The sequence below is a fragment of the Rasamsonia emersonii genome (assembly GCF_000968595.1).
Source record: "Rasamsonia emersonii CBS 393.64 chromosome Unknown ctg1118621760092, whole genome shotgun sequence".
In the NCBI taxonomy this organism is placed as follows: Eukaryota; Fungi; Ascomycota; class Eurotiomycetes; order Eurotiales; family Trichocomaceae; genus Rasamsonia; species Rasamsonia emersonii.
Window position 1 is genome coordinate 1 of NW_013563195.1, and position 21,792 is coordinate 21,792.

The 21,792-nt window shown below is 50.8% G+C and overlaps 8 protein-coding genes across 8 annotated transcripts; 4 read left to right on the forward strand and 4 right to left on the reverse strand.

The window, feature by feature from the left end:
• Window positions 1-31: 31 nt before the first annotated feature.
• Window positions 32-493, forward strand: T310_3979 (uncharacterized protein; the record flags this gene model as incomplete). The annotated part of the gene is made up of 1 exon (XM_013473126.1): window positions 32-493. A coding segment is annotated over one exon (462 nt), but the record flags the coding sequence as incomplete, so codon positions are not given.
• A 2,207-nt stretch (window positions 494-2,700) lies between these two features.
• T310_3980 (Allantoinase) lies at window positions 2,701-4,352 on the forward strand (the record flags this gene model as incomplete). Its single annotated transcript, XM_013473127.1, has 3 exons — window positions 2,701-3,183; window positions 3,251-3,650; window positions 3,706-4,352. 3 exons carry the CDS (start codon window positions 2,701-2,703, stop codon window positions 4,350-4,352), a joined length of 1,530 nt encoding a protein of 509 aa, XP_013328581.1.
• Window positions 4,353-4,759: 407 nt separating this feature from the next.
• T310_3981 (uncharacterized protein) lies at window positions 4,760-6,183 on the reverse strand (the record flags this gene model as incomplete). The annotated part of the gene is made up of 4 exons (XM_013473128.1): window positions 4,760-4,767; window positions 4,958-4,966; window positions 5,116-5,740; window positions 5,806-6,183. 4 exons carry the CDS (start codon window positions 6,181-6,183, stop codon window positions 4,760-4,762), a joined length of 1,020 nt encoding a protein of 339 aa, XP_013328582.1.
• Window positions 6,184-6,546: 363 nt separating this feature from the next.
• T310_3982 (Prefoldin subunit 3) lies at window positions 6,547-7,465 on the forward strand (the record flags this gene model as incomplete). Its single annotated transcript, XM_013473129.1, has 4 exons — window positions 6,547-6,572; window positions 6,726-6,978; window positions 7,055-7,288; window positions 7,352-7,465. 4 exons carry the CDS (start codon window positions 6,547-6,549, stop codon window positions 7,463-7,465), a joined length of 627 nt encoding a protein of 208 aa, XP_013328583.1.
• Window positions 7,466-8,361: 896 nt separating this feature from the next.
• Window positions 8,362-9,370, reverse strand: T310_3983 (Eukaryotic translation initiation factor 3 subunit EifCk; the record flags this gene model as incomplete). The annotated part of the gene is made up of 2 exons (XM_013473130.1): window positions 8,362-8,947; window positions 9,201-9,370. 2 exons carry the CDS (start codon window positions 9,368-9,370, stop codon window positions 8,362-8,364), a joined length of 756 nt encoding a protein of 251 aa, XP_013328584.1.
• An 894-nt stretch (window positions 9,371-10,264) lies between these two features.
• T310_3984 (uncharacterized protein) lies at window positions 10,265-12,029 on the reverse strand (the record flags this gene model as incomplete). Its single annotated transcript, XM_013473131.1, has 2 exons — window positions 10,265-11,671; window positions 11,823-12,029. The coding sequence occupies 2 exons, from the start codon at window positions 12,027-12,029 to the stop codon at window positions 10,265-10,267; spliced, it is 1,614 nt and encodes a 537-aa protein (XP_013328585.1).
• Window positions 12,030-17,539: 5,510 nt separating this feature from the next.
• Window positions 17,540-18,682, reverse strand: T310_3985 (uncharacterized protein; the record flags this gene model as incomplete). The annotated part of the gene is made up of 2 exons (XM_013473132.1): window positions 17,540-18,404; window positions 18,459-18,682. 2 exons carry the CDS (start codon window positions 18,680-18,682, stop codon window positions 17,540-17,542), a joined length of 1,089 nt encoding a protein of 362 aa, XP_013328586.1.
• Window positions 18,683-19,079: 397 nt separating this feature from the next.
• On the forward strand, window positions 19,080-21,730 carry T310_3986 (Polynucleotide 5'-hydroxyl-kinase grc3; the record flags this gene model as incomplete). The annotated part of the gene is made up of 5 exons (XM_013473133.1): window positions 19,080-19,113; window positions 19,191-19,581; window positions 19,635-19,761; window positions 19,812-20,114; window positions 20,177-21,730. 5 exons carry the CDS (start codon window positions 19,080-19,082, stop codon window positions 21,728-21,730), a joined length of 2,409 nt encoding a protein of 802 aa, XP_013328587.1.
• Window positions 21,731-21,792: the final 62 nt, after the last annotated feature.

A 21,792-nucleotide genomic window follows, 5' to 3' on the forward strand; every position in this document is an offset into this window, starting at 1 on the left:
CAGTGTCTTAGGATAACGACATAGCTAACAGTACACCGCTATATCAGGGGAGACATGGAGGAAGTACATCTCGGGCATGTGCCTTGCCAATCCACTCCACAGCAAAGACTCCGACCTCTCGCTGGATCTGACGTCTCCTGAAGACCAGTCTGCTGCTCCAGATCCTTCCTCCTTTGCTGGCTTTATGTCATCACGATGCCGCGCCTACCTCCAGTCGCACAGGCCGGTTGACCACCCCGTTCCGGGCGCTCTCGACTATGGCTGTAACTGCTACTCCTCCGGAGAGGAACTCAACGCGGAGTGCATCATCGTAGGGGCGTGGAGGAGCATGTTGACCTGGCTCGACAAGCTTTACGCAGACCCGACGTATGCGGAGGTAGAGCTGCTCGTTGAAGAAGACATTGACGACGGTGGCTGGGATCAGTGGAGGAAACAGGGACAGAAGGCAGAGGATGAAGAGTCGCCAAAAAATGGCGACGAAACGTCCCAGTAATCGCCTCTTCCTATCACAAATTGGGGAGATCAAGACGCTGAGAGGTTTTAAATTGAGGGGAACAGAAGGATGCTACACATAGGAAATCTTTGAGGACAGAACCTGTGAGCTAGGTATGCGCAGCAGAAATCAACAGACCCAATCTTCACTCAGGAAATGACATATTTGCTACAGTAGCCATCACCCGACTCTGCTGTCCATTCGTACTAAGGTAATCAGCTGGAAGGTTGCGGTGTACCTCAATGAAACATGCATATAGCATTATCACTGCGAGGAGCGTTGAAACTCTTGAATGACGAGGCCAGTATTATCACCTGCATCGCATTGAAAAGACAGCACATACTGCAGTGCAGTAGGATAGCTGTGTCGCTAAAGCAAGAGCGAGACCTGTCGACTGTCATGTGACGATGGGTCTCGACCCTCCCGTCGCCTGTCCGAACACACGGTATGACAGACCTGCGCGTCGTCCTCCTTCATGAATTCTGACATTGTTAGTTATTTTATCTGTCTCTGGTGAACAAAAAGAATGTAACGTTGCAAGAGATAAGGCTTGTTCATCCCTAATTCCAGTTGATTTACGAAGATAAGACTAAACATTCCGAAAAGATTGTGAAACCATCTCGCGTCTACCTACAGTACCACGACGAAGACCACTGCAACGGCCGCGTGATGACAACGAATTGGGAAATGCTACCCCTAGCATGGAATCCAACACCAGCAGCCAGCATGTTTGAGACAAGGTTTTTGTTGTCTCTTTTCGTGCTACTTCTCTTCAGTCTACAAGAGGGGCTGGGTTCTGGGCCGGGAAAGTCGGGTCGAAAAGAAACACTGCAGTTCTACTGGAGAAGGACGACGAGGGGCAAGCTCCCGATGAAGTTTTGATCGAGTAATGGTGATAAGGACCGCTACCAACAGAGGAATTTCGATCGTGTAATGGCCAGACCTGACTAAGAGAACAAGCTAGCAGCTAGTCCTCTAGCGCGACTCAGACACCCGGGTCCCTGCGGCTTAGTCCAATTGCGCACGCGGCCGACGCCTTTGTCAGCATCGGAGCCGACCGATAAAAAAAATGACCAACGACGCTAAGCTAGCTTATCTTGCACGCCCTCGACGCACACTCGCTGTTCTGTCCTCAGCCATCTCCCACCGCAACGGTGCATTGTGTGCGATTGTCGATAAGTCTCCCAGCCAAAGTCCGGGGAACACGCCTTACAAAAGCTTCTCTCTAGCGTCTCCGGCCTAGGGAACGACATGGGTCGTTGTCTGGCGGAGAAGGTGGCCGCACCAGCCCTGGCGGGGTAGGAGCAGCGGCAGGCAAGCCGAGTCCATGCCACCCCAAAACGGGCAAATCTGAGGGTATCCCCGATGTCCAATCGGTCCCGGAGCCATCCATCGATCGTGCATGTGGACACTCTGCGGAATGCGGATATGCGGTGGACGAGGCCCTGCGAGGCCTTCAGGCTTCACGGAGCGCCAGCAAGCTATCTCCACCCCCGCCCAAAACACCGTACCATGCCTTTCCTCTCCGGGCGTGTCAGCGGTGGCACTCTCGGGTTACAGTGTACAGACTAACTCGCTCCAGCGAACGCTCATGATGTCGTCTGTGGTGGCTCAGTTGCCTCCCCGTCGCTCCCGTGGATCGCGGTGGGCCAGCAGCGGGAGTTTTGTTAACGTTATGGATCGCACCAAGAAATGACTTTTGCCCTTGGCGGATTACGGAGATGGGGGCTCGTTCTCGTCTCTGTCCGCAGGCGTTTCCGAGGGTTAATTTAATAGTGAATCAATCCTGCCTTTCTTTTTCTTTTTTCTTCTTGCCCCTTTGTTAAAAGAGCCTATTATTGTATATTTTTTTGGCCCGTTGGGCTTCCCAATCCGCTTGGGCGGCGTTCTCTTTCCCTATTCAGAACGGTCTCTCTTTTGCCTCCTTATCTACCTTTTTTGGCCTCAGCGCCGCCACGATAAGCAAGCCTCTAGCTTGTCTTGTCTGCTCTGACTGGCGCCAACGCGCCTTTCAGGAGAAATCCTTGCTTTTTTTCTCTTTTCCTTGCTCTCTCTCTGTTTTGGGTGTGTCGTCCGGGGAGCCCTAACTCCCCAGATCTCTATCTTATCATAGTTTTCCTTATCAAGTACCCAGGCGGGCCAAGCGTGGTGTTGATTAGAGTCAGCAAAGCCAAAGATAGCTTGTACTTAAGCAAGATCCCGGACTCATGGATGCAGTGACCGTGGTCGCCTCGTCCCGAGCCGTTGTGTCGGGCCGTTTTACTGCGGCCACGATTGTGATCTCCCAAGCCACCGGAAAGATCGTCCAGGTCTTCGACTCGGTCCGCCCAGCATCCGACTTCCCCCAGGGCACGCCATACAAGGATTATTCTCCCCATGTCTTGCTCCCCGGTCTGGTCGATGCCCACGTGCACCTGAATGAGCCTGGACGGACCGAATGGGAGGGTTTTTACACGGGCACCCAGGCCGCCGCGTTTGGCGGCGTGACCACCGTCATCGATATGCCCCTGAATGCCATTCCCCCCACCACCACGGTGGCTGGCTTACACGAGAAGATCCGCGCCGCGCAGGGCAAGTGCTGGATCGACGTGGGCTTCTACGGTGGGGTGGTTCCAGGCAATGCTCACGAGCTGAAAGCTCTAGTGCGAGAAGGTGTCCGTGGGTTTAAGGGTTTCCTAATTGACAGCGGAGTAAGTTAAATGGATAAAAAATAAGATAAAATGAATAAATCCTGTAATATACTAAGCGTGGGCCCAGGTCGACGAATTCCCAGCAGTTACTGCTGCCGATATTGAAAAAGCCATGGTAGAGTTGGCAAATGAGCCCACAACGCTCATGTTTCATGCCGAGATGGTCCCTCCCATTACAGCATCTGTTGGCGATGAGGTGCAAAAGTCGGCAGCCCCAGCTGCACCAGCGGGTCCTCTGCAGGCTTACTCGACGTTTCTTGCGTCCCGTCCGTCGTCTTTCGAGACGTATGCGATTGCTCAGATCGTGGACTTGGCATCAGTCGCGCCCAAACTGCCCCTGCATATCGTCCACCTCTCTGCGATGGAAGCAATCCCACTGCTCCGCAAGGCCCGTGAGAATGGAGTGCCCATCACTGCGGAGACCTGCTTCCACTATCTGTCATTGGCAGCCGAGGAGATCGCAGAAGGTGACACCCGCCACAAATGTTGCCCCCCCAATCCGGTCACGGCTCAATCAAGAAGCTCTGTGGGCCGAGCTGGAGCGTCATGCGATGGATGGTGTCATCAAGACCGTCGTGTCGGATCACTCGCCTTGCACTCCAGAGCTCAAGCTTCTTCCCCCGCACATTGCAGCTGGTAACTTGTCGTCGGCCCGCTCGTCAGCCACTGGAACCCCTTCTGCTAGCAGCAGTGTCTCGGAGTTCAATGGAGAAGAAGAGGCACCGGTGAACGATGGGAACTTCTTCTCCGCCTGGGGCGGCGTTTCATCTGTGGGCCTAGGCCTTCCGATCCTGTGGACGGAAATCAGCAGGCGCAAGAATGTATCCTCAGCGCCTGGCGAGAAAACCGCAGATCAAGCTCTCCGGGACATTGTCCAATGGTGCAGCACCAACACAGCCGCGCAGGTCGGTCTGGAGAAGCAAAAGGGCGATCTCGCCGTCGGATTCGACGCCGACTTCTGCGTGTTCGACGACACGGCGGAGTGGACGGTCGAGCCCAGCACGATGCTCTTCCGGAACAAGTGCTCTCCTTATCAGGGCAAGACGCTGAAGGGGATGGTGCTGGAGACTTGGCTCCGGGGGAACAAAGTATTCTCCCGAAGCGAAGGCTTTAGTCCGAAGGGGCCGAGCGGGCAGCTTTTGTTGGAGAAACGAGAGAGAGCTTCTTAAGATGAGTGATATGATTCCACATCCTTGCGCTCGTATATATATGTTATCTCACGTGATAACCTTCTTGGATATTTACTGTTGCTTTTTCCCGTTGTCATTATTTTCTTTCCTATATACATACCATTCTTGTTATCATCTCGATTTTTCTGGTTTGGTTTTGTTTAGCAAGCGAGCGAGCGAGCAAGCCACCACACGAATGGATGATTGGTTGATACCAGATTCTGTATCTCATTTCCTCCTCCAATTTTCATGTATATATATACCATAATGAGTGTCCGTGGTCATTTTATTTCATTTCGTATTGCATCTTGCATTATTCTCGCATAATTATGATTATGGTTATGATTACGATTATACCATCCGCATGAGCGAGTTCTTTTTTTTTTTGTTCCTTTTCTTTTTGACATTTATGTGCCTATGTTTTGGAGTTAGTTTAGATCTAGATCTACAGTTTTGATAAGATAGGATAGGAGAATCGAAGATATTTCCGGAATACTTCAGAGTTTTGTTTTTTTTTTCTGTCCCTACCAATTCCTTATTTTGGTAGCTTCTGGATAATCCCCGTGTTGGGTATTTGTACAGTACATGTAACAATACATACATACAAGGCTTGTCTGAACCCATGTACTATGTAATTAGGACCAAGTAAATGATAGATAGAACTCGTACGATATCTGATTATTGAGGAGAAATCCATTCTCTCTATTCTATGTTTTACATGGAACAAACACTCTGACGAACGTAAAAGAATCGAATCATATACCGTCATTATCCGCCCTCCATCGCTCTCTCACTCTCCTTCTCACTCCCCCGTTTACGCCCCTGCCCCATATCTCCTCTTTCTCCCCGACGCTGCCGCCATCATCTGTCTCTGTCCGTTTCTCTGCTTTCTTCCTTTCTTCAGAGCCATCATCTCCAACTGATCCTACAACCACCTTCCGCTCCATGGTAGCTTTCTCCTTCTTCCGCGCCTGTCTCACTTTCCGCAAATATGCCGCATACACCACCACCTCGGCCACGCCGACAAGGAGGCCTGCAAAAATTGATATGAGAACAAATGCGGGTTCCACCGCTTGCGCGGCCGTTCCCGTCACCGGCTTGGCCCTGGCGAAGCTGAGAAAGGACGGAGTCTGGAAGTTGCTCAGGGCCCAGAAGGTGCTGAAGCCGCAGAGGAGGACGGACAGGAAGATGTTGAGCACGAGGGACGGGGTGAGGGGGTCGTTGTCGCTATCGGCATCCGCATCGGCATCGTTCAAGCTGGGGCCAGCGGAAGAGGAGAATATAGGGGATGGGCCAGGGGCGTTTGAAGGCGATGATAGGAGACGTTTGTAGGCTTCCTCCTCGGCAGCAGCCTGGAGACGTGCTTTCAGGGCGAGGTATTCTGGGCTCTGTGCAGAGAAGTATCCTGTCAGTACAAAGATGGCTGATGCGGTCGGTGTGAGAAGGGACGTACGGGCTCTGGCTTGGGAGGCGGCGGAGGGACATAAACTCTTGTGCCCCGAAGAAGAGAATCGAGAGTGTAGAGAGGAGCAGAATCTGCTGCAGCTTCTGAAGAATGGTCGCTGCTGACACCGTCATGCTCCCCATTCCTCTTGTCTGCCACGGTGTTCTCGTCTCCTCTCTTATTGTCATCTCCCGCCGGTCGATCCGAATGGTCTTCCCCCTCCTTACGGACTTTCGAGGTAAAGTAGCGTGCCAGAGCTATGACCTGCGCATGGGAAATCGGCGACCCTACAGCGGGGGAATGCGGCAGCTGCAGCTCGTCACGAGACGAGGGCGACAGTGTTTCGAGCGCCGAGAGGATGGTGGGAGTTGTTACGAGGAGGACCATCCTGCGGCGGCTATTTGTCCTATGATCGTAAGTGCCGCTGCCACAGAGGATGCATTGTCTCAAATTGTTGAGAGGGGAAAAAAAATGTACGGAGTAGTAGCTATGGCGAGCTTCCTACCGCGCCGACGTCATGCGTGCGCCGGCCTTGTCCCGAATAGGCATACGAGCTCCATCCAATAATCCTCCGTGCTGGCGATGCGATCGCAACCAGATTTTAAGTATCGAGCCCAATAAGAACCAACACCCCAGAGCATTCAACCTTCTCGAGAGACAGACATCCGCCTTGATTCACCGGCTTCTTGGCCAGTCTTGTCCGGCTTGATGACCACGCTCTGAGCGGAGAATCAGGCCGGTCTCGCACAAATGGCGGACCAGAAGAAATCTGAGGGGTAAGTAGTTCATCCCACATGGTTGCGACAGCTGAACCCACCACCAGCAGAGATCACACAAAACGATCAATAAAATCAATAGAGAAACCCCTTCTTTTTTTCCCCCTTTCTTTTCGCTTCTTCTGTGCTAACATTTAGTTAAACTCGTTGTAGCTCCTCCGCAAAAACAACCACCACCAAGACTAACCCGCGGGGTATCCCCGTTGCGCCGTTCGTCGACAATGTCACAGACTATGTCTCGAGCCGCGCGGACGTCGAGCCGACCCTGCGGTCGTTCCAGGAGATGATCTCGAAATACCAGTTCATGGAGGTCAACACGCAGCGACGGGCGCAGGGTCTGAGGGAGAAGATCCCGGATATCAAGAAGACGTTGGACATGGTCAAGTTTCTGAAGGCGAGGCGGAAGGTACGCACATACACGCGCGAAAGGAAAAAATCAGCCCTTCTGGAGAAAATGTTCCTTACAAGTTAAATAATTCAAGGCTGGCACGGATACTCCTATTGAAACGCATTTTGAGCTCAACGATACCCTCTATGCGCGCGCGACTATTGCCCCAGAGGACACCGACGAGGTGTATTTGTGGCTGGGAGCAAACGTGATGCTGGCATACCCTATCGACGAGGCCCAGACCATGCTGGAGGAAAAGCTGCGCGCCGCCGAGTCGAGCCTGCGCAACTGCGAGGAGGATCTGGAATTTCTGCGGGAGCAGATTACGGTGCGTTGCAATACAATTCGCTGGCCATAAAAGAGGCGAAATTAAGCTGACTGTTTGCAACAGACACTTGAAGTTGCCACCGCGCGCGTCTACAACTGGGACGTTGTGCAGAGACGAAAGGAAAAGGCAGAGGGAAAGGACGAGGAGGGTGATGAAAAGGGTCGCCCTGATGGCTAAACTATGACAGTGGAGTCAGAATCGAAACAAAATTCGAGAAGTAGTTCTAACGATAAAATATTAAAATATATTTATCCACGAATAAAACACTAGGCAGAAAGACAAACGTCGACGTCAGTTAACTTGAATAACCAGGAGGATACAGTAGTTGAGATCCAGTACTGTACTGTATGTACATACTTATTTAGACACCCACGCTGTTAAAAGCGAAAGCTCCTGAGGAGATTTGTTTTCTTCATATCCAAATCAAGGGGTTTTTTTTTCTGCTGCATAATGCGAGTTGGATGAACAGGACCGACGAGTAAAAAAAAAACTATTATCACCGTGATCTGTGGCAGCACACTATACATACCTACTGAAATTGTATATTTCTTGAACTATAAATAAAAGGCTGTATATAACAAGGACTAGCTATATATATAATATTCAACAGAACCGGGTAATGATGTACATACAGTACATACATTGAATCCTGTTCCGGCAACAATATCACATCACCTCACCTTACACCTCTTACGATGAAAAGCAACAACATTATTTTTTTCTTTGCCAAAATCTGGGAAGTACCTACCTAGACAATTACTACCTAGGTAGTACCTTAAAGTAGGTATCAATTATGCCCGAGGGTCCAAAAGGCCAGATGCTAGTTATTTTCTCTTCAAGCCAGTCTATAAGATCAAGAAAACGTCCACTAGAAATAAAGCTTCCCTCGCCCTATCTTATTTATTTGGGTATGCATCCTCTCATGACGCATGTTTCATCTTCGTGGAAAGGGAAAAAAAAACAATATATACAATCGAAATGCAAATAAAAACGCCTCTGCGCCGGCCCCTAATTAATTCTTTTTGTCATACCCATCATCTCCCAAAAAACACACACATGTCACATGTGCTAAACTACGCTGGCTGCTCGAACCCTCTCCGGACCACACGGCCAAACATCTCAACTCCCACCCGCTCGCTCTTGACCTCGCTGCGGGCCTCGTTCTCCCGGTTCTTGGGCACGCGGATCACAACCTCCTTGCCCGACTTGTCCACTTCCCATCCGCAGACGTCGACGACAAATTTCTCGAGTGCCTCCCGGCTCTTCAGGTCCAGCCATTGCGCAAGCACGTCCGCGTTGATCTCACGGAACGTCTTGCCGACCTCGACCGCGATGCGCACGCGGATCAGCTCCTCGAACCCGGCAACGTCCGCCACCAGATCCGCATACAGGTCATCCGAGTTGAACGTCGACCAGAAGAGAGCGTACTGCGCCGACTCGAGCAGCGTGTTGAGCCGCGTCAGCTTCTGGATCGACTCGACAAAGTCGGACGTTTGCGACGGTTGTTGATTATCCCCACCAGACGGACCGAACGGCTGCGTGTGCGGGGGCAGGAGAGCGAGAGACAGCGAAAAGGCGGGAGATGGGAAGACGGTCAAAGCTTTGGCAAGGATGTTGGTGACGGTCTCCGGCTGGAGGAGGTGAGGGTTGAATTGGTAGCTATCGAGGCCAGTCAGTCAGTCAAAGTCCAATTCAAAGACCTGTCGCAATGCATAAACGCAGCATGGTCTGTGGATCCATCAGATAGAGCTAATATACACTCCAGATTTCCCGCTCATTCTAGATAAGGAATGAGGGAAAAGTCAGGTAATAGGAAACGTGGTAATATTAGTTCTTCATCATAAGATCCACGCATAAACATAAATTGTAAAAAAAAAATATACTCAGAATATACATGGATTGGCCCACTCACAGTTTCAACAGCGCCAAGTTCGCATAGCAGTCAAATGTCCGGTCCTCGCACTGCTGCACAACATAGTCTTGGAAGGCCGTCACTGTCTCGGGGTTGTACCGCTCGAGGCTGTTCAGAATGGCGTCAATGTGCGCCGGCCGCGTCTCGCACTTGTCGAATGCGAGAACCATGATTTAAGTCTTTTTTTTCCCTTCCCTTTTCCCAGTAGAATTACTCCAGGATCTGATTATAAAATAGAATAATCAATGAAAGGTATTTCGTCAAGAGAAAGGCCGGCCCAAAAGGAAGGGACTGTATGAAGGGAGGTTGCAGACTGGAGTTTGTATTGGATGGAGATTTTGGTGGTGCGGTGCATTGCTCTCAGTGTGGTGGTGGGGCTTCGATGGTTGGTGGTTATTGCTCCCGCCCGGCCAAGCCCCAGGATAGGTAAATTTGTCCGATACCTTGCAGGCCAGAGCTTGCTTCGTTGACTCATACTTGCTTCTGATCTCTAATCTGTCTATTTATACTGTGGACCTAGATACTCTTACCAAGTACAGGGCAATTGTCACCTTGTTTTGCAATTTAAAGTGAAATTACATCCTCATATCTACAGGTTCAATCGCTGGATTATTCTTCAAGATAACCTGTACAGGCTGTGTACATGATTATGACCATGACAATGACCGTTGACGCCGTACACCGTCTCCTATTATTAAATCGCTAATCAGATCGACCTGAGGCCAGCGTCGACGCCAATAACCAGCGTTCGGAAAAACAGGAAAAGAAAAAAAAACAAAACATCCACCCATTGACCGTCCCATAATACATTCCTAAACTCCGTGTCCATGTCTTTAAAATGCTCTCACCCAGATCTAAAATGTGTCGCAAAACTCCTGCCGCCATGGATCAAATGCGAAGAAAAGCATGTGCAGTGATCGTAACATGAGGCCGTGAATTGAATCATCAGGATGCTCAGGGGAAAACGCGATCAATCGGGTGAATGCTGATTAAGATATGGGTTACAGGGATGGCGACAATAATGCCAAATTAAAAAAAAAAAGGAATAGTCGCTTCAGAGATTATCAAGCCGCAATAGGGCGACGTGAAATAGGGATGGGCTGTGGACCCGAGGACAAGTCCAGAGACGACAATCCCAGATCGCTTGGGGCGCGACTGTGACTCGGTTTCCGGTTATGTTTCTCTTTCTCTTGAGATGACTGGTTCGTGTTCGATTGCTGCGACGAAGATGGAACGTTCTCCTCGGGAGATACAGTGCTGCAGACGAATCGCTCCTCCGAGATCGGCAGTCCCCCGAACATGGAGCCTAGCTGCTGGAGCAACGCCACAAAGTGTGCGTGAAGTTCAGCAAATATGTATTCGTTTCCAACAATTTCAGCCAGGTTTCTCGCGCGGATCTGCCCGGCTCGTCGGGGTTGTCCGTCCGGATCGACGGTACGACCGGTCAGAAAGGATGAGATCGGGGTGTAATCACGGCCGCCGATTTTGCTGGAGGAAGCATAGCTGCGCTCCTCGCGACGCTTTTCCTCTTCTTGGTGCTTCTCGGCGGCGCTGACAATGCTGCCGGCGATGCGAGAGAAACTGCGCCAAATGATTGGAGAGGCCCGGAACGCACGGCCGGCATCTTTCCCAGCCAGGGCGACCAGCGCGTAGCTGCGCCGCTTTCCACGTGCCATGGCATCGGGGAGACGGAAAATATACGCGATCGTGTAACCGGCGACGGAATCACCGAAGCACAAGGGGCCTGAGGACAGACCTCGAGGCAGCAACTCACAGCTCAGCGTGCGGATGGATGAGCGCCGCAGGAGCGCATAGTCTGCTGGATTCGGAGGGCCTCGCAAGGAAAGGTAAGTCAGGATGTGCGAGTGACAAGAGACGTCCGAGGCAACCGAGGAGGAATGCAGCGAGTCCGGGAGGGACGAATGTAGATGCGGATCATGTGCCTCGTCATCCGAATCGGAGTGGTTGCCCCCACAGGAGTAGACAACCTCTCTGGAGCGCAGAACGGGGCTGCCACTCTTGCCTTTGCCATCGGCTTTGGAGGTCCCAGAGGCACTGGGAGGCAGCTGCTTGCTCACATCTTCTGGAAGGGAGATGCTGCAACTCGCACAAGTATCACCCTCGGCGCCTCCAAAGCGATTGAGGCGTTCAGTATTCTCGCGACTCTCCTGCTGCTGCTGCTGCTGCTGCTGCTGTTGTTGCGATTTGAGGAAATATGGATGGTTTTCGATATTCTGGGAGGAGCTGGTGGTCGTGGTTGTCGCGCCAGTGGCCAGAGAGCCCGACAGCGCCGAATTCAAGGGCGACGATGCCAGCTGGCGGGAGGAAGTGGTGTCGTGAGAGGTAGAGGGGGTCTCAGCGGGAGAAAGGTCGGAGGTTTCGGGGTAGCATTGGGAGCAGGAAAAAGGCAAGACTTGCGAACATATGATCGAAGTCGGGCCATGCACTTCGCAGAAATGCGTCAGGGAAAGCTGTAAGACGCCAGAGAGTCAGTCACGCAGGTCAGCCCTGAAGACAGTGCGACAATAGAGTAACAGCAGCTATAGCAGCTATTTTGTTGACGACAGAGGTATTTCGCTCTCGTCGTAAGTGAAACATGGTGCAGGCACATGCGGTATCTACCCTCCCAGGGGAGCAGAAAATATCTGCGTGGCCGGGAGAGGATCTCTCGTGATGGCAGGGCAGGGCTGATAGCGCGCACCCAAGAGGTCCAAGAGCTACCGGCCATGTGGGAAGCACATGCGCTGGTGCAGAAACAGGGATGCGACACGATGCGACAGGGGGAGCAGAAGCAGGGAAAGGGTGTCGTGTACGTACAATGAAATCCATGTCCACCAGAGGTTAAATCATCGAGCAGTATTGAGCAAGCACTTCAGTCCATTATTGCGAGACATGCTTTCGTGACAGGTGTTGCGTGCGCGTGTGTATATGGTGCAGTTCTCGATCTGGGGTGGCAACCGGCCGGGGCGTTGCAACGGTGATGAGGGTACGGTGAGATCAGAGACGGGAACCGTCAATTGCCCGCAGGGAGGGGACAGCAGAGATTTGCCCTCAGGCGGTCTGGAGGAAGAATTCACCGTGACTGCAGAGAGAGGAGAGGAATAAAATAAAATAGTAACGATAATAAGAAAGGGGGGCACAAAGAGGGCGAGCAGCGAACAGCGAGGCGCGTGGAGGTGAAGGGATGGGCTGTCCTTTTGTAACGGTCACGACTATGACAGGTAACCTTAACGGGCAGTTGACGGGCCCGTCGACCGATCGATGCAGTAAGCAGCTAGGAGGAACACTCGATACACTGGTAAATGTAATAATAATTGCTATTCGGCCGTTGGCCAGGCTGATGCTCTTGCGCTCCGTCGGCTAGGCTCATCACTCGGGCAGGACTGATTGGATCGGACGGGGAGGATGGTGTCGGAAAGGGCGAGCACCGCGGCGAGGGACGCTGGATCCGGATGGGGGAGCAAGGCGCGTGTGCAGCGAGCATGGAGGCTTGGCCGCGCCCCAACTAGCTCGCAGCGCGCGGGGCGGGCGTTTGGCGACGGCCAGTGAGCGAGCCGCCAAACAGCCCGATCCAGGCGATGGGATACTGGCCTCGGGGCTGGACCGCTGCTTCGTCCTCCAGATCGGCCTAAATGCTGACGGCCAGAGCAGCCGGGCGATCCTGGCCTGGAGGAACTCAGGAAACCGATCTCTCGAGGACAGCCGACAGATTGCTCTTCCTGGCCAGAGCGACATTCAGACTGCTCAGCCCCTTTGGGCATCCTCTGGGTCGCCAGCCAACGCCGACAACCCGACACACGACAGGGAGCGGCACTAGCGCCGTCCCTGCTCGCCGTTCGAACGGAAGGCGCCGCCACTTCTATCCATCTCAACTTTCTTCACTGCGCAGTCCGGGATCTCCCTGCACGCGAGCAGGAGCAATCGATTCAACCGAACTGACAGGTAAGACTGACAAACGCGACGCGAGGTTGTACCGTTGTACGATTACGATCCTGTGCTCCGTAACTACAGCTCGCTTGCTGACGCATCGCCGGATCCCTGCTCCCAAAGGGGGAAGTGTTGAGACTGGGCTAAGGAATGCGCTCGGGAATAACGCTGTTGTGAGTTGGTCTTAGCGATCCTAGAGTACGGAGTAAGCTGTGTGGCGGTCGTTCTGGAAGCCGCTTCCCCAGCCCTGAAGCACCCGGAATGCCGGTATCCGGCAGGCGCCCGAAACAACTGTTCTTCAGTCCCGTGCGCAAACCGGCGCAAAAGGAAGGTCGCTGGAGGACTCGGTGGTTCGCCGTGCAAACTCCGAGAGAGTTCCTTGGTAGCTTAGGGAGCTAGGGATGGAACGATCCGCCCAATTTCTTCAGACCTCCTTCAGTTGTAACTTGTAGGCTACTATGGAGTACTCCGTACGGAGTATGGAGTGCAAACCGATGACAATCGTCATCCCGCAGCAACGGCAGCAAAATAACATTACGAAAGCAAGCAAGTCATTGCAGTCCTGCGACATTTTCTCCGCTGCCAATGACGCGTTGACTTACGGACTGTCTCCGTCTGCAGGCTGCAAGCAGGGAACGAATGGCAGTCCAGCGATTCTGGCTGATCGCCATGGCCGTTCTCTCTCTCTGTCGTCTGCAACGCGATTGGCAGTCCCAATTTCAGCCTCGTTCGGTTCTGTCCTCCAATCACCGCCTGGGTAAAACAACCGGTCTTTAGGGAAAAAAAAAAAGAAGCTCGCATATAAGCGAAGCCGAGTGGATAATTGATGCAGACTGTCCGGGAATGATCCGCTGTCGACCACGCGCTCAGGGACCCGCCAGCTCGACCATCAGTGGAGTCCTGCCATGAGCATCTCCACCGTTCGGCTTGGATCAGCATGGGATCGGGGACGTTCGAGATACGGGAGTAGCCCTGTCGGGAAACTCTTCATGAGACCTGAAGCCCGAGAGTGTGATGGATGAGGGAAAGTAAGTCTTCTATTTCTGTCTCGGCTAGCTTGACGGAGTATGGATTCGCGCGTTATCCGCTGCGCTCCGTAGTCAGTACTCTGTCCAGACTCCAGAGTACTCAAGACAAGGGAAGACAAGGCGGATTTCTTTCGGGATCTGTTACTTTGGCCCTAGAATTAGATCAATTGATGGACTCTGGCTGAAACGTCCTCGAGACCAACTCCGTAAGCCCGTGGGTCGTGAAACAGATTTCCTGACTGATGACAGTGGCAGTTACATCTGTGTGTGAGCAGCGTAAGCGAAGTCATTATATATATATACGGAGACTTCTCAACATGATACCAGAGCGGATCATTAACTATCAATATTATGGCGTGAGAAAAGAAAAGCAATTGCGGTATACTGCCGTCGGATGAAATGTACCACCATGAAGAAGCTCTCAACCTGGTCCTTGTTCTGGTGTAATTATTGATCCGGGGAAGTGGTTACGTTCGGTATTTCGATATTGCCATGCTTGTCGGGTATTATTATAGTCTACTACGATACGAATCAATTATTGAGCCATGCGGCGACAGGGATACGATTTTTCGGATTCGAAAATAGAGGATGACCTACACGACAGAGTAACTACGCTGTAGAGTCACTGCTGAACCTCTCTTCTGTCCAGATACAAATAAGTACACAATACCTGAAGCTTATGTAGTTAGAATCTAAACGCAATGTATAGACGTGTATGACGGTTAGTCGACGTCATCGAACCGACACCGATAACAGATAACAAACATACATCAACCAACAATGAAAATCAACAGGTTTCAGCAGTTACCTGCACTCTGCTAATCAATAAAAATAATAATTCCCCTTACTAATTCATAGCCCATTTATTAGTATTAGTTACTTCCACATAACCAGAGAAATTCAGGAAATGCAATAAATTATACTATTTCCAGCATAGAGTTTATATATCTGGTCCATGATCAATTCCGCTTCTTTTTTTTTTGTGCAGCTGTCGCACAGCATATCCATCCATGTGCGAAGCCAAGAAAAAAAAAATAAAAAAATAAAGCTTGTTTCTGTACGACTCATTATTACTTAGGTAGGAATAGCAATAATTGCAGTCTTTTTTTTTTCGCGGCATAATAATGGATTCTTAATATGATCTCGTGCGGTGGAGATTCAGAAGGGTGAGGGGTAATCAATGTCCATCAAAAAATTTCCTCAAAAAAAATATTATGATAATCCTATCTACCCCGCCATGGTCACTACTCCCTGCATGCATGCGTCACAGTACTCCTTAGTACCTGTAAGTACCTAAAGTAAGTAGCATTAGTGCGGGGCTGCTGCTGGAATGAATACGACTGACTCTGCATTAGACGAAAAGCTTATTTTCCCCTTGAGACGAAACTGGTTGGATGGTTAAACGTCATCGATCAAAACTTGAGAAAAGAAAAAAAAATGGCCCTGCCGCTCTAACGGAGTAGAGAGTCCAGAATCTTTTGATCATCAATTCGATAATTGATAATTGATTGGTTCGATGATCGCGATGATCGACCGGATATTGGCCGCGGGTACCTAGGTTTAAGGTAAGCTGTAAGCAAAAAAAAATACCACGGATACGACGATCTGTACTCCGTTCCTAGCCGTTATTATTATTATTATGACGTTGATGAATATGGATACGGACATGGATATATTATTTATTCCGCGGCTCCCTTTTTCGGCATTGAAGCACACGAGTTGTAAGGCTGGAATTGAGTTCAGTTCACGGCCCGTGAGACAGCAAGGATGATTACCGTGGTCCACTATTAGTTCTATTTTTTTTCTCTTTTCTCGGCTGATACAACGGAAGGAATCCGTACCTGCGCCATTATTTTCCTTTTTGCCATGATCCCAGCTTGTTGCAAAAATGGGAAATTGGCACATGAAGCGTGGGCTAGTAGTCCCCCACCGCGATGGGTATGTCTGGACAAGTCTGGTATACATATATTAGGTAATAGGGCGTCCAGTGGGGCGTCGTGGAGTACACATTGTACGGTACCCTAATGTCTTTTTTGGCGAAAGTTTCGGGCTCATTTCTTATTCCGTTTCTTTGATAGTATCAGGGAATTTTTTTCCTTCTACGGCAGTAGTGGCTGGTACGTATAGTTTAGGCAGTTTGTTGCTGCAGGTTCCTGCGTATGCTCGTCCAGAGTCAACCACTGCCATTATTTTATTTATTTATTTAACTCTGACCCATCAATATGCGGGCCCGCGGGTGCAGTCACAAGCTTCAGTGCTGAGCAGCACGTATGGTATGACAGCCGGCTTCGATTGGAGAATTTCAATTCCGACTGCCCTGCGGCCTGTCGCCCGAGACTGAGCCTCTTCACATGGTCATGCAGCAGAGGCAGAACCAACAGCTCTGACATTGTCAGATATAATAAGATTGGTGTGGATGGATGGATGGAGTCAGGTATTATTATTTATTCCGTATTGTCTTTCCGTCTGACCGTGCCAGGGTCCAATATGCCCCGCGGGCAAATATTGAAAATACTCCGTATTATTGTCGTTGATCATGGTCAGCTGTTTTCCCTCGTTTAATAATTAAATCTATCTTACTATGATTGATCATCATGGTCCAAAGAAAGGGATCTGACTGTTATCCATGTGCGAACTTGCCGAGGATGGTAGTATAGTCACCGGGAATTTCCGGCTGAACTCAGCTCGGTTCATTCTTCACCTCAGCTTAAGCTTGAGCAGGCGGTTAATTAATCTTGGAAAAGAAGGGAAAAAAAAACACGAACTCGAACACGGGAGTATTAGATTGGACAGAAATTAATTCCTGGTTATTATTTATTAATTAAGAAGAGACTGGCTGGAAGAATAATGAACTTGAGAAGTTCACTCTCTAGGCCGCCAAAAAAGAGGCATGGGAGGATATCGCGAGAATATAGTCAGGATCATGGTTAGGAAGCCCAACTAAAAAGCAAATGATAGAGACTATCATGACATGGGAAATTATATGGAGTATATATGTCAAAAAAATATGGGCAGGAAGCCCACCTGGAAAGGAGATAACAAGAACTTTATATACATTAGGTTGGCAATAGTCCCTGGCATAGACCAGGTCGTTCTCTCTTCAACCCAGTCAATTGAGTCTCGCGAAGGCTTGTTGTGTTAGGGCCTGTTCGTGTTTCATTGTATGTAAAAAGCAAATTGTATGTAAAAGCAAATGCATCAGGTCGCTTTTCATGTCCAGTCTATCTACAATAAATCAATCAATGCCATAGCCCGTTCATAACATCCGAACACCAGAGTCAAACAGGCGTCATATGCAAGAGAAAAAAAATACGCAGAATTAAGGTATCCCTTCAAGAAAAAAAAATACCCAACAAACATAATTGATGCCAGACATGCTCGCATCTATGCCGCCTTCTCAGCCTTCTTCTTTTTCTTCTCTTCCTTCCGGGCTTTCCGTTCTTGACTGGTTTCGTCCTTGTGCTTATGAGACTTCTTGTGCTTGTGGCTGCTGTCCTTGCGACTCCGTTCTTCCTGCGCATCTTGAGAAGTTGCTTGCGACGATGCGACGGGATCCGTTTGAGATGATTGCAAGTCCTGCGAGGAGGAATGTTTCTTCGATTTCTTCCGCGCGGACCCGTTCATGTCCGTCTGTTTCCCACTATCCTCTATGGGTAGGTTCTTTCTCTTGCGCTCTTCATGCTGGTTCTTCAACCTCTCTGGAAACTTGAACTTTGGCTCCTCCGCCTCCGACTCCGAGCTCGTCCCGATCGTCTCCGGGGGCCCATATACACTTCCAACGGGACGGAAGCGCATCTTCATATGCTTAGGTTGCTGTCGTGGAGGAGCGTTACTTGACTCCTGTGCTGCTGTCGGCGGAACGAGCGAACCACTAGGCAGGCTGACTAGCTCCTGAACGTGGTAACTCGGGATGTTTCTGACAGGCGCGCTCTGATATGTACCCGTCTCTTTATTGTAGAGCAACAGTGCCTGTGCGCCGTGTTCCTGCTGCGATTCCGTCGGAATCCCGTAGTCGACTCCTTTGTAGTTCAGGACCGGCTCGCCACGCATGACCTTTGCTAGGGACACCTCTCGAACCGCTGAGAGCGGTAGGAATGCTGGAGCTGTAACGTGGAAGACTTGCTTCCCTTGCAGATTGGATAGGAGAGACGAAACCGACGACGACGGTGGAGACTGTTCCTTGACGCGTTTGAATCCGGACGGTGGCTTGAAAGCCTTGGGAGGAGCAAATGATAGATTAGATGATGATCTATAGACAAAAGTCAGTATCAAATGACTTTCCTGCCGACTGCTTAATTCGTACTTCTTTTCTGAGGAATCGGATTTCTCGTCTTCGGTATCAGTCGTACTCGAGCTATCATCTTCGCTTTCCAATCCAGAACTTGCAGAACTTGCAGAACTCGAATCGTCCGTTTCTGATGCGCGCTTCCCATTTGACTCCTCCGGGGATGATTCTGCGGAACTAGATACGCTGTCGGAAGACTCTCCGCTATCAGACATAGCGTCGTCGCTCAATCTTTTACCCATTGTGAATGCGCTGAGGGCAACGTGCAAATGCAGTCCCTGCTCTCGTTGGAAGCGGAATTACTTCAAACAAAAAACGTGGGACACGAACGGCGACAACCCTCGAAATCACTGTTTGTGAACTAGATATGAACAACAGAATAAACTGAAAAATTATAAGATTAAATCTGGAAATGTTTCGTCGTAAGAAGGCAGAGTCGCCTTGCAGCTTGAATTGCGGGCAACTTTTTTCTGTTCCGCGAATGCACGGACCACCTTCCGCAGCTCGACAAGATTATCTCCGATAAAATGTGTAGAGCTCCGCCGCGCTGCTGCTAGCAGATTTGACAAGAACCTACGGCAATGACAATTGTCTTTTGCATATTATTTTGAAGGAAGGGGCAGTCGCATTTGGGAGGTCATGAAGAGAAAGGCCGAGAAGCAGCAGGAAGCTGGTAAATCCCCTCTTGTCGCACCCCGCGCCACGCAATGGAAAATCTGTACATGTATAACTAATTTGGAAAATTACCAGCTCCGGTCAGCGCTGTCAGTGCTGTCAGTGCGATTGCAGCACGAAGGGCTCAACTGCAGCAGAGTCAGATACCTCCACTGCAAAACACGAACTCCGCTCCCGAGTCAGATGAGGAACCTCCGGCGAAGAAAGCGCGGCCGTCCCCTGCCCGAGAGACGAACGGACGACAGGAAGTCACTCCGAAAAAGGGATCAAGAGGGAAAAGTGGACAACAAGCAACAGTAAAAAGCGCAGAAAAAAAGGTCGAATCCACGCCGCAAACACCAGATCTCTCATCTGCCAGGGTGACTGCTAGTGATGTCTCCGATGAAGAGTCGGAAGAATATACCAGCGCCATATCTGATGGCGGCGAAGAGAATGAGACCGGTCTTAGCGGTGAAGATGAGCAGGGGTAATGATTATCGTATCCGTCCGGTAGAGAAGTTTGGTCCTGACTGCTTCCAGCTTCGAATCGCCCTCCAATGTGCCCGAAGAGATCGAGAATTTCACGCTCTCAAAGACCCGTCTGAACAAAACCAATGTCGTCTACAGCGATGAGCGCGTGCTTTGCGTTCGCATAAAAGAGAAGATGGTAGGATATATCTTGGATTCTACTGGAGTAAAAGGCTTACGGTCGTCTAGAACCTTGTTCTTATCGGAGTATACGACATTTGGGTCAAGAGAGGTGTGATCAGCTTGATGGGCGCAAAGCTTCATCCCTCCCCCAAGCTGTACCGAGTGTACGCGCCATCAACACATTCCCTTCCCGTGATCAAGTGCGTTTCCGGGGTTGAAGGGTATGCGGAAGTTGAGATCCAGTCCAGCCACAGTGGCATCTACCGCCTAAAGGAGTTGTCGCCGCTATATCATCGAATATGGAACAGCGGTGAGACTGCTGCGGATAAGGTGACACTGAAAGGAAGCTCACGACGGACATTTTCAGTGGTATGTTATTATTGCGCTTTGTCTCAACGGATGTTTGAACCATTGGTTCTAACTTAATGCAGCTGTATACTTCGTCGGATGACCCTCTTAAACGCCATCTACGACCCCTGCATCTGGAGAAGAAATGGAGCGCAACCATTAAAGTCCTGTCGCAACGAGGAAGCAGCCTGAGAGTGTTGATATGTGGGCCCAAAGGGTCAGGCAAATCAACTTTTAGTCGATACCTCTTGAACCACCTTCTCAGTCCAGCGCCCCAGACTGAGGGGGGATATAGTAATCCTGACGGAGTCGCTTTCCTCGATCTCGATCCCGGACAGCCAGAATTCTCTCCAATGGGAGAAATCTACCTGGCTCACCTGCGTGAGCCTACCTTTGGACCTCCTTTTTCACATCCCACGCTAGACCGCTCCAGCAACGGGAAAATTGTTCGAGCTCACCATATTGGAGCAAATTCACCAAAAGAAGACCCCGACCACTACGTTATGGCCGCAATGAACCTTATGGATCAATATCGCGCACTACTGGCAACCTATCCGCAATGTCCACTCATCATCAATTTCCCGGGATGGATATTTGGCCTGGGCCTGGAGGTGGCTATGTGGCTTGTCCGATCTCTAGGTCTCTCAGACGTTGTATACATGAGCGAGAAGGGGCCTTCAGAGGTGGTAGAGCCATTGGGTCACGCGGCTGGACAGGCCAGGGTTCCTTTGACAACACTGCCATCCCAACCAATAGATTACGTGACCAGGTCCAGCGCCCAGCTTCGCTCGATGCAAATGCAGTCCTATTTCCATATGTCACAACCAGACGGATGCCAGAATCCTATCTGGTCTGAGATCCCTCTTGCCTACAGCAAACCTATTCTCGTTGATTATGCGGGTCCACGGCAAGGGATCCTAGGCATTATGGTGCTTGGGAATCGGCACGATCCGGACTTATTGCGTGGTATTCTTGACGGGGCTATAGTCTCCATCGTCGCAGTCGAGAGCCTAAATGCCATTCCGGGTTATTTAAATAAGCCGGACCATCGCAGAAACGGGGCAGTTGAAGCGATTGACGCCGATGCAGAAGAGGCAGGCATGCTCGAGGACGAAGACCAAGACGACGTTGATAAAGATGTCGATATGTCTGACGTCACCGGTACAACACTCGCCCAACAGTTGAAGGAGTCGTTGGAGCCCAACATCACCCGCACATCTGGCGAAGATCTCCCTTACCTCTTTTTCGGAGCCGGGAGCTGTACGCCCCTGGATCCCAAAGGCTCTCGTTCCCTGGGCCTTGCACTTGTCCGCGCGATCCATACATCGAGTCGCAAACTCGAGTTAGTGACGCCTATCCCGAGTTCCAAGATTCTGGAGGCCCTTAAGCAGGGTCAGGGACTCGTCATCGTACGAGGCCAGCTGGATAACCCGGACTGGGCTATCAGCGAAGAGTACCATGCCGCTCGCGCGGCTGAGCAGCGGCATCTTTTGTCAGTTGCCCGAGCGAAGAAGCGCAAGCAGCAAGAGACAAACGGGAAAGATAGCGCGAATAATGAATCCGATCGGGAGCAGCAAAACGAATGTCGCGGCGGCTGCGGGAGCGAGTGCGACGTGCGAGCAAGGTGCCTTGGATGACGGTCGTCGATGACACTGGCCGTCGACACGCGGAGAGACGGCGACGAGAGAAGACGTTGTGG